Below are 16059 nucleotides of genomic sequence, written 5' to 3'. Positions count from 1 at the left end.
TTTGACTCCTGGTGGCCATGTGAATCATCCGCAAAACTTCCTCGACACATTAGAAGTCAGTTGGCCATTACCTTTCTCAGAAGCTCCATCTATCTTACCGGAATAATGAAACTCTGTCATATCTGACAGGCTTTCACACACAGTTTCTGCCTTGTAAATTCCACTTACAAGGGATTGGTCAACTGAAACTATCAGAAAAGTGCTTATCCACAGTTTCATACAGGATGATTGAACCTACGATCACATGGTTGCAAAGCAGTCCTCTTAACCACACAACCATGTCTGCACCTAATGTAATATTAGGTACAGCAATATGGTAGTGAACTGGCAGAATCATTAGCATTCCTGGCAAAAAAAAAATGCTTAGAGGCATTTTGACCATCTTCATGTTCTGAGTTCAAATTCCCCCTGGGTCAACTTTGCCTTTCATCCTTTCAGGATCAATAAAATTTGTATCAATTGAATGTTGGGGTTGTTGTAATCGACTTACCCACTCCACTGAAATTGCTGGCCTTGTGCCAAAATTTGAAACCAATATTATATACAGCTGTAAAGACAAGATAGTTATAGCCATAGGTTTGCTCATTCCAGAATGACCTGGTGCTCAGCAACAAAGCATCAAGCTGGCAGAATCATTAACACATTGGACAAAATGCTCAGCAATGTTTCATTTGGCTCTTTACAATCTGAGTTCGAATGTCGCTGAGTTAACTTTGCCTTTCATCCTTTTGGGGGGGTCAATAAAATAAGTACCAGCTGTGCACTGGGGTCAACTGTATCGACTAACCGCTTCCCCTGAAATTGCTGGTCTTGTGCCAAAATTTGAAATCATTAATTCAAACTAAATATTTACCGAGTTAATCTCTTCCATTTGTTATTATCTCTTAGTCTGGGATTGCAAGTTTCTATTCTATTCTGTTGATGGCCATTGATTGATTGAGTTTTATTCATCATTAAGAAAATGCTTCCTATTTTTATATTTGTCTTCTCTCCTATTGCTAAGCCATATACAAGGGCTATTCATTTACAAGGTTACAATCTATATTTCTTGAAATAATTCAGACTTGTTTAAACTTGAATCCATCACACATCAGATAAGAGAGTTTGAAATATAATTGCGAGCATTCGGAAAAAAAATATCATTTCCATTCCTATTTACTTTACACTTAGAAATACCAGCTTTATTTTGTATGAGACTGTTTAAAAAAAAAAAGAACTCTTTCTTAATATGGCAACTTGATTGTCATTACCATCATTTAATGTCCTCCTTCCATGCTGGCATGGGTTGGACAGTTTGACCGGAACCTGCACCAGACTTCTGTGTCTGTTTTGGCAGGAGTTTTACAGCTGGATCACCTTCCTAACACCAACCACTCTGCAGAGTGGATTAATGAAGAACACAAAATTAAGAGTTTTGTTTTTTTTATAGTATCTTTTATCTTTTACTTGTTTCAGTCATTGGACTGTGGCTGTGCTGGGGCATTTCCTTGAAGAGTATTCAAAGAAATTGATGTCAGTACTTATTTTTAAGTCTGGTACTTTTTTTTTTCTCGATTTCTTTTGCCAAATCGCTAAGTCATAGGGTCATAAAAAAACCGGTTGTTGAGTGGTGGTGGCATGAAAACACATCACATGACAGGCTTCCTTCCACAGAGTTTCTGTCTCCCAAATTCACTCACAAGGCATTGGTTGGCCTGGAGCTATAATAAAAGACACTTGCTCAGAGTACTGCACAGTGGGACTGAACCTTAGACCACATAGTTGCAAAGCAAGCTTCTTAACCACACAGCCATGACTGTGGTTGAGCATTATATAACTGATTTAGATGGTTGGCTTTAGCAATTTCATACAGTTAGATGGTGGAGGCGCAATGGCCCAGTGGTTAGGGCGGCGAACTCGCGGTCATAGGATCGCGGTTTCGATTCCCAGACCGGGCGTTGTGAGTGTTTATTGAACGAAAACACCTAAAAGCTCCACGAGGCTCCGGCAGGGGATGGTGGCGAACCCTTCTGTACTCTTCCACCACAACTTTCTCTCACTCTTACTTCCTGTTTCTGTTGTGCCTGTAATTCAATGGGGTCAGCCACTGTGTCACGCTGAATCATCATCATCATCATCGTTTAACGTCCGCTTTCCATGCTAGCATGGGTTGGACGAATATCCCTGAGAACTACATTAAGGGTACACGTGTCTGTGGAGTGCTCAGCCACTTGCACTTTAATCTCATGAGCAGGCTGTTCCGTTGATCGGATCAACTGGAACCCTCGTCGTCGTAAGCGACGGAGTGCACTGCCAACAACAACAGTTAGACGGCAGAGGGTTATGTTTGTAAATCACCTTTGTGTTTCAATTGTTTGCATTAGTTAGTATATTTGTGTAATCCTCTCTCAAACCATTGCCAAATCCTTTCCGTTTTAGCTTTCTTATGTTGAGAAATTTTACTCAACCTATTGTATCTCAGTTATTATCTGCCATCATTTTACAAGCATTTATTTATTCTTATAACTTAGTTCTTCTCATACATTTCCTTCACATGTTCTTGTGTGTAGTTTCTTTAAAGTAATTTCTCCTTCAAAGATACATCATTGATTAAATCTTAGAGAGTTAGATGATTTCTTGTATTAAGTAGCTTAATGACAGTTATTGTAGGATGTTTTCCCCTGTGTATTCAATCTATGTATTATACCATTTTCATTGTATAAGTTGCAATAGAATTCAAAACTGAGAGCACTTGCGAATTAATGTGAATTGTTCCTTTTAATAGAGATTTTGGTTCTGCATTTTGCTTCTCATTAACCCCTTTGTTACCATATTTCTGTTGAGATGCTCTGTGTTTCTTTCAATTATTTTAAATATAACAGAGAATTTAGTAAAATAACTCAGTTATCATTAAGCTAGTGTTAGGAACATAAATTGTGACTAAGGTTTGGTGGAAGATTTTAATTCAAAACTTATGAAAACAAAATATTTGTACTACAGAGCCAGAGGCGGTTTCAGCCGGTTTGGTAATGAAAGTGTTAAAGGGATAATAAGAGTAGCAAACGTATGTGACTATAATAGAAAATGAAATGGTTGTTTGCTGTTTATTCTTTGCAATAGAAACAACAATAGCAATAACAAAATTTTGTTTCTGCTTTACATCCATTTCACTATGTTTGCATCTCTCTTTTACTCTTTTACTTGTTTTAGTCATTTGACTGCGGCCATGCTGGAGCACCGCCTTTAGTTGAAGAAATCGCCCCCAGGACTTATTCTTTGTAAGCCTAGTACTTATTTTATCAGTCTCTTTTGCCGAACCGCTAAGTTATGGGGATGTAAACACACCAAATCGGTTGTCAAGCGATGTTGGGTGGACAGACACAAACACGCACACATATATACATATACATATATACGACAGGCTTCTTTCAGTTTCCGTCTACCAAATCCACTCACAAGGCTTTGGTCGGCCCGAGGCTATAGTAGAAGACACTTGCCCAAGGTGCCACGCAGTGGGACTGAACCCGGAACCATGTGGTTGGTAAGCAAGCTACTTACCACACAGCCACTCCTGTGCCGTCGTTGATAAATCTTTAAGAAAGAAAACCTGAATGGTTGTGGTGATGTAATGCTTATTGATTGTGAAACATAGAAGTATTGAGTAAGTGGCTCTGTGCCTTACCAACTCAGCCAAAAACTATAAGAGCTAAGTGGACAGATAGCTGTGATCTGGGAAATCTCAAATCTTCAAATATCAGTATTCAGTAAGCATAGTTAGTGGTTGACCACCCTCAAATACGTTCTGTTATAGATGAATGTTGCTAAACTGGCATTTGTAAACAAGGAAGATTGAGAAAGCTGTTATAATCCATACAACTTAATGTGACTAATGATGTCATTCTGTACAACTTTCTAAGACAATCATCTTAGTCACCCTTCATTCACAACTAAGTCCCTGCCATATCTCTGCTTTTATTTTCATTTATGTGCTGTTTGAACACAGGATGTGGGCATGGCTAAATGGTTCATAAGTTCACTTTGCAATCATAATGGTCATGGGTTCAATCCACAGAGGGCCATCTTGGGCAAGTGTCTTTTAGCATTGTTGTGTGTCAACCCATGCCTGGTAAGTGAAACTGGGCAGACAGAAACTTGTGTGCAAGCTCATTGGATTGATTGTACCTGTGAGTCAAAATCCAACCTTGTCATGCTGAATTGGTCTGAAAAAGATGCTAAAGGTACTTGTATCTATGGAATACTCAGTCGCTTGGACATTAATGCAATAAGTAGGTAATTCATTTGATTAAACAATTGAATGTTCACCATCAAAACAGTTGGGAAATCCTTCACATGAGCACACATGAACTGGGCATACTGAATATTGGATGAAAAAGTGTCATGTGATCTTGCTGGGAGGGTCCCCAAAGAAGTGGAAGGCCAATGAAAATGTGAGAAAGAGTGGGGTCAGATCTCAGACCCCTCTGGGATTTACTGAAGAAAAGATGCAAGATGAAGTTAACTGGTAATATAATGTGCTGCTGATCCGCCCAACACGTCTGACTTTTATCTGTACTTAATTCAATCAGTTATACCTCACTTATAATTTGTGTTCTTGTACAATTAAGAAAAACATTGTTGTTTTTACCTCTAGTTCTATTAATGATATGGCACCTGTGCGTGATCGTTTCCAGAGCAGTCTGGCTTCCGTGCCAGTGGCACGTAAATAGCACCATTTGAGCGTGATCATTACCAGCGTCGCCTTCCTGGCACTTGTGCCGGTGGCACGTGAAAAGACATTCGAGCGAGGTCGTTGCCAGTGCCGCTGGACTGGCTCCTGTGCAGGTGGAACATAAAATACACTATTTCGAGCGTGGCCGTTGCCAGTACTGCCTGACTGGCCTTTGTGCCGGTGGTACGTAAAAGCACCCACTACACTCTCGGAGTGGTTGGCGTTAGGAAGGGCATTCAGCTGTAGAAGCTCTGCCAAATCAGATTGGAGCCTGGTGTAGCCATCTGGTTTCACCAGTCCTCAGTCAAATCGTCCAACCCATGCTAGCATGGAAAGTGGAAGTTAAACGATGATGATGATATATATATCTCATCATCGTCATCATTTAATGTCCCTTTTTCCATACTGGCATAGGTGAATAGTTCAACAGGAATCAACAAGGACTACATCAGGCTCCAAAGTCTGCTTCAGTGTGGGTTTTACAGCTAGGTACCCCTCATAATGCCAACCTCTTTGCAGAGTGTACTGGGTACTTTGTGTGTGTGTGTGTATGTGTGGCACTAACACTTGTGAGATCACCAAGAACTCTCTAAACAAGACCTCTCAACTGAGTGAGCAAAATATGTGTGTGTGAGTGTTTAGAAGGAGGGAGAAGGAGGCCAGTCCCATTATGCATGGATATTATATATAGAGACTGTTAATTTTAGTTTAATTCATTGATGCATCCAAGGCTAGATATCATGGTTAAGGTATTCATTTTGATTCTGTACTTCACTTACCAACAAGAGCTAGTTAAACCGATTGACATCTTATCTGCCAATTTCAGATTGAACCTGTTTTCTGATTTGTGAAATCTTAAAGCCATACTCGATTCATTGTCATAAACTGTTTGGATTTGTACTGAAAATGTTTTATTTTCATTTTGTAGGTACCATGTTTTGTGTACAGGAATGTCAATGAAATGATGTTCAAACTAATGGAACTGAACAATTTATCATTGTATTTTGATACAAATGTGCAGTTAATTGGGGATTTACCTATGGCAAAAATTGTGGTAAGATGGTTTTGCTAAACTCTTATTTCGTTTGTAGTTCTTTAAACATTTAACAAAAATAATTTCATTGTTGATCTTAGATACAATAGTTTTGCTTTATGTTACTACTGTTTGATTTTTCTGTAAATAACCATCATCATCATCATCATTTAACATCTGATTTTCATGCTGGCATGGGTTGGACAGTTTGACTGAAAACAGGTAAGCCGGGGTTGTTGCACCAGGTTCCGATCTGATTTGGCAAGGTCTACAGCTGGATGCCCTTCCTAACGTTAACCACTCCGAATGTGTTGAGTGTTTTTGAAATGCTACCAGCACAGGTGCCATTGACCGGACACAGGCATTGGTCACAACTATGGGCTCTAGACCTTGCTTCCACACCTGAAACTTCTTCTCTAGTTCTTGTAGTGATTCAGCTATAAGAACAAGGTTATCAGCATAGAGGAGCTCCCAAGGGCAGCCCATCTTGAATTCCTGTTATTGCCTGGAGGACTATGATGAACAAGAGGGGGCTGAGGACTGATCCTTAGTGAACCCCTACTTGTACCCTGAATCCTTCACTATACTCGTTGCCAACTCTCACTTTACTGACAGCATCCCTGTACATGGCTTGTACAGCTCTCACCAACCACTTGTCTATCCCTAGTTTCCACATTGACCACCAGATAAGGGATCGGGGAACCAGGTCAAAGGCTTTTTCTATGTCAACAAAAGCCAAATACAGAGGTTTATCTTTGGCTAGGTATTTCTCCTGCAGCTGTCTTACCAGAAATATAGCATCAGTGGCGCTTCTCCCTGGCACAAAGCCAAACTGCGTCTCATCTAAACTAACTCTCTCTCTAACTAGTTGGGCTATGACCCTCTCCTTGACTTTCATCACCTGATCCCACAATTTGATACCAGAGAGGTTTTTTTCCTATGCTTTTAGTATATTTTATTGTGAATTGTAACTATGTGAATTCAGAGGGTACTAGTCCTTTGGTTAAAACATAGTTTGTTCTTGTCACCTGACCTATAATATGTTATCCCCTGTACCAAAGATACTCCCTCCCAAGTTTACTTGATTGCAAATACATGCCATAGAGAGGTTCAGTTTATTGTTGTAACCTATGAAGGATATTGTATTAAGTACCCAAGGGATTTGGAAGAATGGCTGGTCTTTAATGGCATTGGTTTTGATGTGTGCAGGAGAGTGAACTACATTGATACAAACTTATAATGTAAATGAATGATGGATGAAAAGAGTGTTATATGCTGCCCTGTTGAAGTATCTGTTGTTGAGCTTTTAAACTGAGGAAGACATGGGAAAGTAATGATAGATCTTGGGGTGTTGGGTCTTGTAGATGATATATGCAGGAATGAGACAAAAGTATGGTGTACTGCAGACTCACCCAATTCGTAATAGTTAGAAGAATGGTATGTTGCAATGTTCATTGTGGTGGTGGCATCAGCAGTTTCCAGCATTTGGTTAATACAGACTTTCTGTTTTATTTACAGTCATTATTACAAGGTGGAACAAGTCTGCGAGATGGATTTGATGTAAGTAACACTATTTTTTCGTTCATATTCTTAATTCCATTTCTTTGACTTCTCTCCAGGAATTATTGTCATGTATTCCTAACAGTTTCTATTTATTGTAGATTAAAGGATAAAATGTTTTTTTACTGACTTCACTATTCATTGTGTATTAATATTTCAACCAGATCTGAAATAAAAAAACAAAAAGAACTAAAACAAAGATGATGTGTTGTAAAAGACATAACTATATGATCTTTAGTTAATACTATATCATTCCAACGGTTTTGCTTGTTTTTACTTCCCTATATGTGTGTATGTGTGTATGTTGGTAAGAAACTATTGACATCATGGATTTAATTATTGGGATTCTAAAATTAGATTTAATTATGTAGCTACCATCACACACACACACACACACACACACACACACACACACACACACACACACACACATAATGAATTTGACTGACACACTTAATCATAAGAATGTTTTGAGCTCTTTCTTTACACACACAAACCACAATACATATGCATTGTATGTATATATATATATATATATATATGTGTGTGTGGAGGCACAATGGCCCAGTGTTTAGGGTAGCTGACTCGCAGTCGGAGGATAGCAGTTTCGATTCCCAGACCAGGTGTTGTGAGTGTTTATTGAGCGAAAACACCTAAAACACCACAAGGCTCCGGCAGGGGGTGGTGGTGACCCCTGTTATACTCTTTCACCCCAACTTTCTCTCACTCTTTCTTCCTGTTTCTTGAGTAAAGTTGCGATGGACTGGCATCCCGTCCAGCTGGGGGGGGGGGGGGTGGCATACACCATAGAAACCTTTAAAAGGGCAGATAAATAAATATATATATATATTAATGTCTGCGTTTCACTCCACATGTATTATGTGTGTATATATATATATATATATATATACACACACACACACACACACATACAGACACACATTGTTTTCATGTCAAGTTATACATAAATATAATTTAATATTAATTTGAACGAATGACTCAGTATTTTTTAGTAGAACATACACTTATCTTTGGAAGGAAAAGGTTGACAGTGACCTTCAAGTGTCAGCTTGCTAACTGTTGTCATAATAAACCATGACTTTGTAATCACTGTCAACTTTTTATTGTACAGTCTGTTGCTCCTCTCTCTCTCTTGCTGTGTGTGTATGTATATATATATATATATGTGTGTGTGTGTGCATATATATATATATATATATATATATATATATATATATGCATGTCTTTTGGAACAAACAGAAGGAATATAACTCAGTGTGTGTGTATGTGTGTCCACACATCTCTTTCTTCTCTCACTTTCCATGTAGTGAAGGCATGTGTTTACTTCTTCAAATCACCTTCTCCTCTGCCTCGATCAGTTTCTTTCTCTGGTCTATATCCTGTTCAGTTGAGGCGGCGGGGGTCTTCTTGTGCATGTACTTGGCAACCTCATTGGTGCTGTTGCTATGTAAAAAAAGCACTCAGTACACTCTGATAAGTGGTTGATGTTAGGAAGAATATCCAACTGCAGAAACCATGGCAGAGTAGCAGAAACGTTAGCACGCTGGGCGAAATGCTTAGCGGTATTTCCTCAGCCGTTACATTCTGAGCTCAAATTTGGCCGAGGTCGACTTAGCCTTTCATCCTTTCGGGTTCAATAAATAAAGTACCAGTTATGCACTGGGTTCAATGTAATCAACTTAATCCCTTTGTCTGTCCTTGTTTGTCCCCTCTGTGTGTAGCCTCTTGTGGGTAATAAAGAAATAAGAAACCATGGCAGAGTAGGCACGGAACCTGATGGTACCTTCTGGCTTGTCTATTCTTGTCAAACTGTTTAACCCATGCCAGGATGGAAAAAGAGACATTTAATAATAATGACTATGACCCTCCACCTCTTCATCATCATCCTCATCATCATCCTCATCCTCATCACCATCATCCTCCTCATCACCATCATCCTCCTCATCATACTTTAACATCTGTTTTCCATGCTGACATGGGTTGGACAGTTTGACTGGAGCTGGCAAGGCAGAGAGCTGCACAGTTTCCAGTCTGGTTTGGCTTGGTTTCTATGGCTGAATGCCTTTCCTAATGCCAACCACTTTACAGTGTTTGCTGGGTGCTTAAGCAATCCAAAGATTGTGAGTTTTGTGCTTTGCACTTATTAAGGTTTCATGATATGTAGTGTGTCTGCGTGTTTATGAAGTTTGCTTCACAATCACCCATAATTTTGGATATGATCCCACAGACTGGCATCACGAACAAATGTCTTCTCAGACTGACCAATACTTTGTGAATAGAATTGGTAGATTAAAAACTGTATAGAAGCCCTTCTCATATAGACATTTCTTTGTTTTTTTTTCTTAATCTTTGAGTCAGGATGGAAGGCTATGACCTATTACAAGGTCTCTGAAGCTCTTAGATGAAAATGAGGAAAGTATCCTCAAACTGGAAGCCTGACCTATATTCTTGCAACATATGGTGGTTTTAAAACTGCGTGATAAATTAAGTCGGCCAATATGTGAATATTGATTTTTACATGTCTTCATTCATACCAGATGAGCAAAAGCAATGATAATACAGTTCTATATTTAAGAGATAAGGAATTATGTACATTATTTACATTTGACGGATATTTGTACTCATCTTGTTTGTTGTTAACACAGCGTTTCGGCTGATATACTCTCCAGCCTTCATCAGGTGTCTTGGGGAAATTTCGAACTTGGGTTCTCATTCCTAAGTGGAGTAATAATCTCCCAGTCTGCTGAATAACAAGTAGCCAGCTGTTGCTGGTAAATGTAATTGGCATCCGTGCCAGTGGCACGTAAGAAGCACCCATAACACTCTTGGAGTGATTGGCATTAGGAAGACCATCCAGCTGTAGAATCAGCCTGGAACCTGATGCAGCCCTCCGGCTTACCAGTTCCAGTCAAACCGTCTAACCTATACCAGCATGGAAATGCAGACATTAAATGATGATGATGATGATATAAATATAAAATGTTAATTGATATGGTTTTCCCATAAATATGGCTTACGTATACATACAAATTTTTAGATATGAATATTAGAATTTACATACCATTTTTATTCATATATACATTCACACAAATATCAATTATTACACACACACACACACACACACACACACACTAAGCAAAATAGAAATACTTGAGCAACAGGAAAAAAAAGTAGATCCAAATATTCATAGAATATTTGGGTGGAATGTTTTCTATTCTAGTTATTATTTTGCCTTTTCCCTGCCTAATATTATTCTTAGATACTTTACCTGATACATTCATAATGAAGTCTTTCTCTTTTTTTTTTTTTTTTTTTGTTAACCTTTGATAGTTAACCTGTATTACTGTGAAATATATTCAGAAGTAATTTTCATTGTTTTAGATTAGATTTTATCTTTTCTAATCTGTTCTGTTATTCTCAGTAATGTTTTCGCATAGGAGAAAAGAACTGGGGAATGAATTTAGCGAGCTTATAAAGTGGCAGTAGAATGGAACAAGTGTTGTTGTTGGCACTCCCGTCGCTTACGACGTTGAGGGTTTCAGTTGATCCGATCAACGGAACAGCCTGCTCGTGAAATTAACGTGCAAGTGGCTGAGCACTCCACAGACACGTGTACCCTTAACGTAGTTCTCGGGGATATTCAGCGTGACACAGTGTGACAAGGCTGACCCTTTGAATTACAGGCACAACAGAAACAGAAAGTGAGAGTGAGAGAAAGTTGTGGTGAAAGAGTACAGCAGGGTTCACCACCATCCACTGCCGGAGCCACCTGGAGCTTTAGGTGTTTTCGCTCAATAAACACTCACAACGCCCGGTCTGGGAATCGAAACCGCGATCCTATGACCGCGAGTCCGCTGCCCTAACCACTGGGCCATTGTGCCTCCACGGAACAAGTGTACAAACTACATAACTATAACCTCAAGGTCATACACTAACTTTGAAAAAATAGAATATTGTATCATTGATCTGTTTTAAATTTTATTCTTTGGTTTTTTTTTTGTTTTGGTTTGATGTAAGAACAAATTTTAATAGAATGGAGTGTTATTGTTTTTCTTTTTTTTTTTTTTTTTTGCATGGGTTAGTCAACAGAGGAGGGTGCAGTGCTCATAACCTTTGCAGGTCCTCCAAGATTGGTAAAATCTTTGTTACTGATACCTTGTTTGAAGATCTGCTGGTCAATGTCTGCAGGAAAAACATGGACAAGGAATTAAATACCTGAAATAATATGAAACCTACTTAATCCATTTTCCTGTCCAAAGTATTTTCATAAGTTTGTCCAAAGTGTTCATGCTTGCGTTCAGAGTTTTAGTTAACCCTTGCTTCATATGTTCTGAGTAATATAAAGTGTTCCTTTCATAAGTTCCAAGCTACTCCTGTGGTTGAAAAGATTAGAGATGTGTATCATATATGATGCTGTGTATCATATACAGAAGATCACATAGGGTCCTGTGTACCACATGTGATACAAGCAAAGGGTTTAGGTGCTCAAGGGCCTGATAGAGATGCTAAACCAGGCACCTATTTAAAAATAAAGGTGTTATACACTCTCCCTTCCCTGCCAACAAGAGAGAGGTTGTCTACTGGAGACAGATAGAAAGGAATTTGTACAGAGGAATTTGTGTTGACAAATAACTGGTATCATCATCATTTAACATCTGTTTTCCATGGTGGCATGGGTTGGACAGTTTGACAGGAACTGTCTGTTTTGGCATGATTTCCACTGCTGGATACCCTAGTGAAATTAATCGGGATGCTCAATCTAAGTTTACATTCGAAGAAGTATTTTAATTTCATGTACGTCTCTGTGTATTGAAGCTTATGTTCCCCTCATGCATTAAGTTAAAACTTCAGTAAATTATTAATTTCCACAACTTTCATGTATATATTAACTAAATGTAGTTGTTGAGACAAAGGACTCATGAATTAGGTGGTTAAATTTTTATTCTCACTCATAGAATGTTGAACCAGTGAAGAGGCTTCAATGCTGTTTGACCTGCTAGAAATAGCTGCTGAATCTTTCTCAAAATGACACCATCTTACAAAAGTATGCATTAGATAGCATTGTCCTGAATATACTATCATCATCATCATCGTTTAACGTCTGCTTTCCATGCTAGCATAGGTTGGACGATTTGACTGAGGACTGGAGAACCAGATGGTTAAATCAGGCTCCAATCTGATTTGGCAGAGTTTCTACAGCTGGATGCCCTTCCTAACACCAACCACTCTGAGAGTGTAGTGAGTGCTTTTACGTGCCACCGGCACGAAGGCCAGTCAGGCAGTACTGGCAACGGCCATGCTCAAAATGATGTATTTTACATGCCACGTGCACAAGAGCCAGTCCAGTGGTACTGGCAATGATCTCGCTCGAATGTCTTTACACGTGCCACCGACACAAGTGCCAGGAAGGCGACGCTGGGCACAGGTGCCATCATGATTTCACTTTCGCTTGCCTCAACAGGTCTTCACAAGTCGAGTTTCGTGTCCAATGAAAGAGATCATAAGTTTGTTCAATAGGTCTGACTTAAGTCTAAACAGCAATATAACTGTGTTCTATATTAATTCCTGCTTGATTGTAATTTATTATTGTCCAGCTCATGCCAGCATGGAAAATGGATGTTAAATGTTGATGATAATATTTTTTTTCTTTTTTTGCCATTAACAGATTCATGATTATGTGTTATCTCCAACAAATGCTCGTTCAAGAATTAAAAGAAACACAAGTGAGTTGCCACTGACTTCAGCTAGCACACCACGGCTGAGTACAGATATCACTATCGAAGAACTTGCTGTGTCCCTTTCCAACATCCAATATAAATATCTTGTCTACTGGACTAGAGAACTTGACAAGCAGGACAGACTTTACCGTTGTCTCAAATGGAGGCCAGATGTTAGTTGTGCCGAGAAGTAAGTATAAAGATTATATTTTTTTGTTAGATTTTCAATATTCGTTATGATTTAAAATAAAAAAATTTTTTTAATACAAGTTAGTGGAGGGAACTGTGACTGACATATTCAACCCAGCACGAACATCTGTAAGAAAAGTATGAAGAGAATAGTCAAGTTGGTACTCTTTTACTCTTTTACTTATTTCAGTCATTTGACTGTGGCCATGCAGGAGCACCGCCTTTAGTCGAGCAAATCGACCCCAGGACTTATTCTTTGTAAGCCTAGTACTTATTCTATCGGTCTCTTTTGCCGAACCGCTAATTTAATGGGACGTAAACACACCAGCATCAGTTGTCAAGCGATGTTGGTGGGGACAAACACACAAACATATACACACACATGCATACATACATACATATATATATATATATATATATATATATATACACACACGACGGGCTTCTTTCAGTTTCCGTCTACCAAATCCACTCACAAGGTTTTGGTCGGCCTGAGGCTATAGTGGAAGACACTTGCCCAAGGTGCCACGCAGTGGGACTGAACCCGGAACCATGTGGTTGGTAAGCAAGCTTGCAATAGATTCAACTCTACTAAAAGCACCCAAGGACCAAATTGTTAGTTCTAAGGTCAGATTTAAGAGGCAAATGGAGATAAGCTCTCTGTGTTTTTAGGTCTGCTTTGAGTGGGCTTGAGGAATATTTGAGCCAGTTTATTGCGGATAATGTTCAGTTTAAATTGTCAGTCTGTTTACTTCCCCATTACTTAGTGGTTTGGCAAAAAAGACTGATAGAATGAAAACCAAACTTTAAAAAAAAAATAAGAAGAAGTACTGGGGTACTATTTGATTAAACTCTCAAAGGTGGTCCCCCAATATAGCTGCAGTCTGATGGCTGAAACATGCAGAAGATAAAAAATAGTGATTGGGCCAGAAAATTCAGAGAAGCAGAGGAAGTGGAAGATGAAAAGAATATATGACAGTGTCAATGAATCCCTTTTTTTTGTTTTTGTAAAATTTGTTAGGATTTGTTTGTTTTTATTTTATTAAAAAAAAACGTAATTTTTTTTTGCTTTTTTTCAGTCCAAGGCGCTGGTGGGACTATGCTATCACTGCTTATTTGTTCTTCATAAATGGTCGACAACGTGACTTCTCGGTGAAAAGGTCTGTACAGAGAGCACGGGATTTGGTGGACTATTACAAAGCATATTGTGCATACTTGACACAGACTAACACAGCCACAATGATAGTAAGTAGGGCTTCCTTGACACATTTGCACAATGATAAATCAAACATATAATTCATAATTCAATTTTCAAGAGAAGCCCATAATATTTTAAATGTATTTTATTTGTTTTTTTTTAATCATGAATAAAGAAAATCTTATTTGTTTTTATGGAAGTGAGATCAATCATCATCATCATCATCATCATCGTTTAACATCTGTTTTCCATGCTAGCATGGGTTGAACAGTTCGACTGGGGTCTGGGAAGCCAGGAGGCTGCACCAGGCTCCAGTCTGATTGGCCAGTGTTTCTACAGCTGGATGCCGTTCCTAACACCAACCACTCCATGAGTGTAGTGGGTGCTTTTTACGTGCCACTAGCACAGGGGCCAGAGGAGGCTGGTAGCAGTCACGATCGGTTGGTGCTTTTTACGTGCCACCGGCAAGGGTATCACACCTACAATTTCCATAATTATCAGTATTATGAGCTTTACTGTTTTCCCCTTAAATTTGACATATTCATCCATCAAAACTTGCTTCAGCTGTTGCTGCACTTATTTTCCCCGTAAGGCTCAGTTAACACAATTCCTTGGTCTGTGAAGTGGAACTTCTGGAGGTTAATCTAACTACCCAATGATCAGGGAACTACCGCGAATATTTTTATTTTGCCTCTTATCGATTGGTATGCCAGTGTTAGCAAATGATGGACAGAATCAGTCTGTAGAACGTGGTCTTCAGATTAGTGTGTCAGTTCTACCACAAGAAAAAGCTGCTCATAATAGGCATTTCTAATGGTGATAATGCTTGGTGGCTAACATCAACATGATACAGTGACTTGAGTATTTGAGGCATCCACCCAAACAGCCAGCCACTTGTGAACTGCTCTGATAACACTTTACACACTATATATGTAATTCTAAATAGTGATATGCATTCTTGTTATTTTTCTAATCAGTGGGATGTTGTATTTATGTGTGTGCGTGCATGCTTGCTTGCTACTTCCAAAGTCAGAACAATTTTGGATGGGTACCATGTATCTGTATATTATCTTTATTCTGAACTGTTCTTTCTAAAAACCTAGGAATTGAAATTATTTCCAAGTTATTCAGTTTGCCTGTTTTTTTCGTTACAAATTGATTTTAGTTTTATAGATTTATTGACGTTTCTAACATTCAATATATAAAAGCTAATTTGGTGGATGATATTGACTTTACAAAGAATGTAAGGGCCTCTATTCTCTCATACAGATGAATAAAGAATTAAATTTACATTTGAAGATTATATGCCAGTACAATATCTAACAATATAATAAGCATTATAATGATTCATTTTCGCAATATTCATTCTTCTTACTCACAATCGTTTCAGCAACACCAAAAGAAAATGGAAGATGAGTTAAATATTGAAGAAATTAAAACCATTCGGTTACTAGCATTTGACAAAGTTAACAAAGACATGAAGGAGGAAATTACCAAGGTAATGGAAAATATCAAGAATGTTTCTCTAACTGCAGTAATCAGCTAAAACTCTGTTCAGTTTTCAGTACTTGCTTTTGTTCAAAATGCCTTCCTTAATAATTAGGTTAATGAATTATCCATGTCATAATAATTC

The 16059-nt window shown here is 38.5% G+C and overlaps 1 protein-coding gene across 12 annotated transcripts in view; it reads left to right on the top strand.

The window, feature by feature from the left end:
• The window catches only part of LOC106877485 (intermembrane lipid transfer protein VPS13D), a 178439-nt gene that overhangs the window by 56235 nt on the left and 106145 nt on the right, over nt 1-16059 (top strand). For all 12 annotated transcript variants that reach the window (XM_089349874.1, XM_089349875.1, XM_089349873.1 and 9 more), the window contains 5 exons: nt 5637-5762; nt 7260-7301; nt 12988-13229; nt 14308-14473; nt 15817-15924. In XM_089349874.1, coding sequence (XP_089206000.1) covers nt 5637-5762; nt 7260-7301; nt 12988-13229; nt 14308-14473; nt 15817-15924 — 684 coding nt within the window. The remainder of the gene's footprint in view (nt 1-5636; nt 5763-7259; nt 7302-12987; nt 13230-14307; nt 14474-15816; nt 15925-16059) is intronic.

Source organism: Octopus bimaculoides, chromosome 3, assembly GCF_046866305.1.
Source record: "Octopus bimaculoides isolate indiv1 chromosome 3, ASM4686630v1, whole genome shotgun sequence".
Taxonomy (NCBI): domain Eukaryota; kingdom Metazoa; phylum Mollusca; class Cephalopoda; order Octopoda; family Octopodidae; genus Octopus; species Octopus bimaculoides.
The sequence above is the reverse complement of the archived record's forward strand: the minus strand, read 5'-3'. Positions and strand labels throughout refer to the sequence as shown.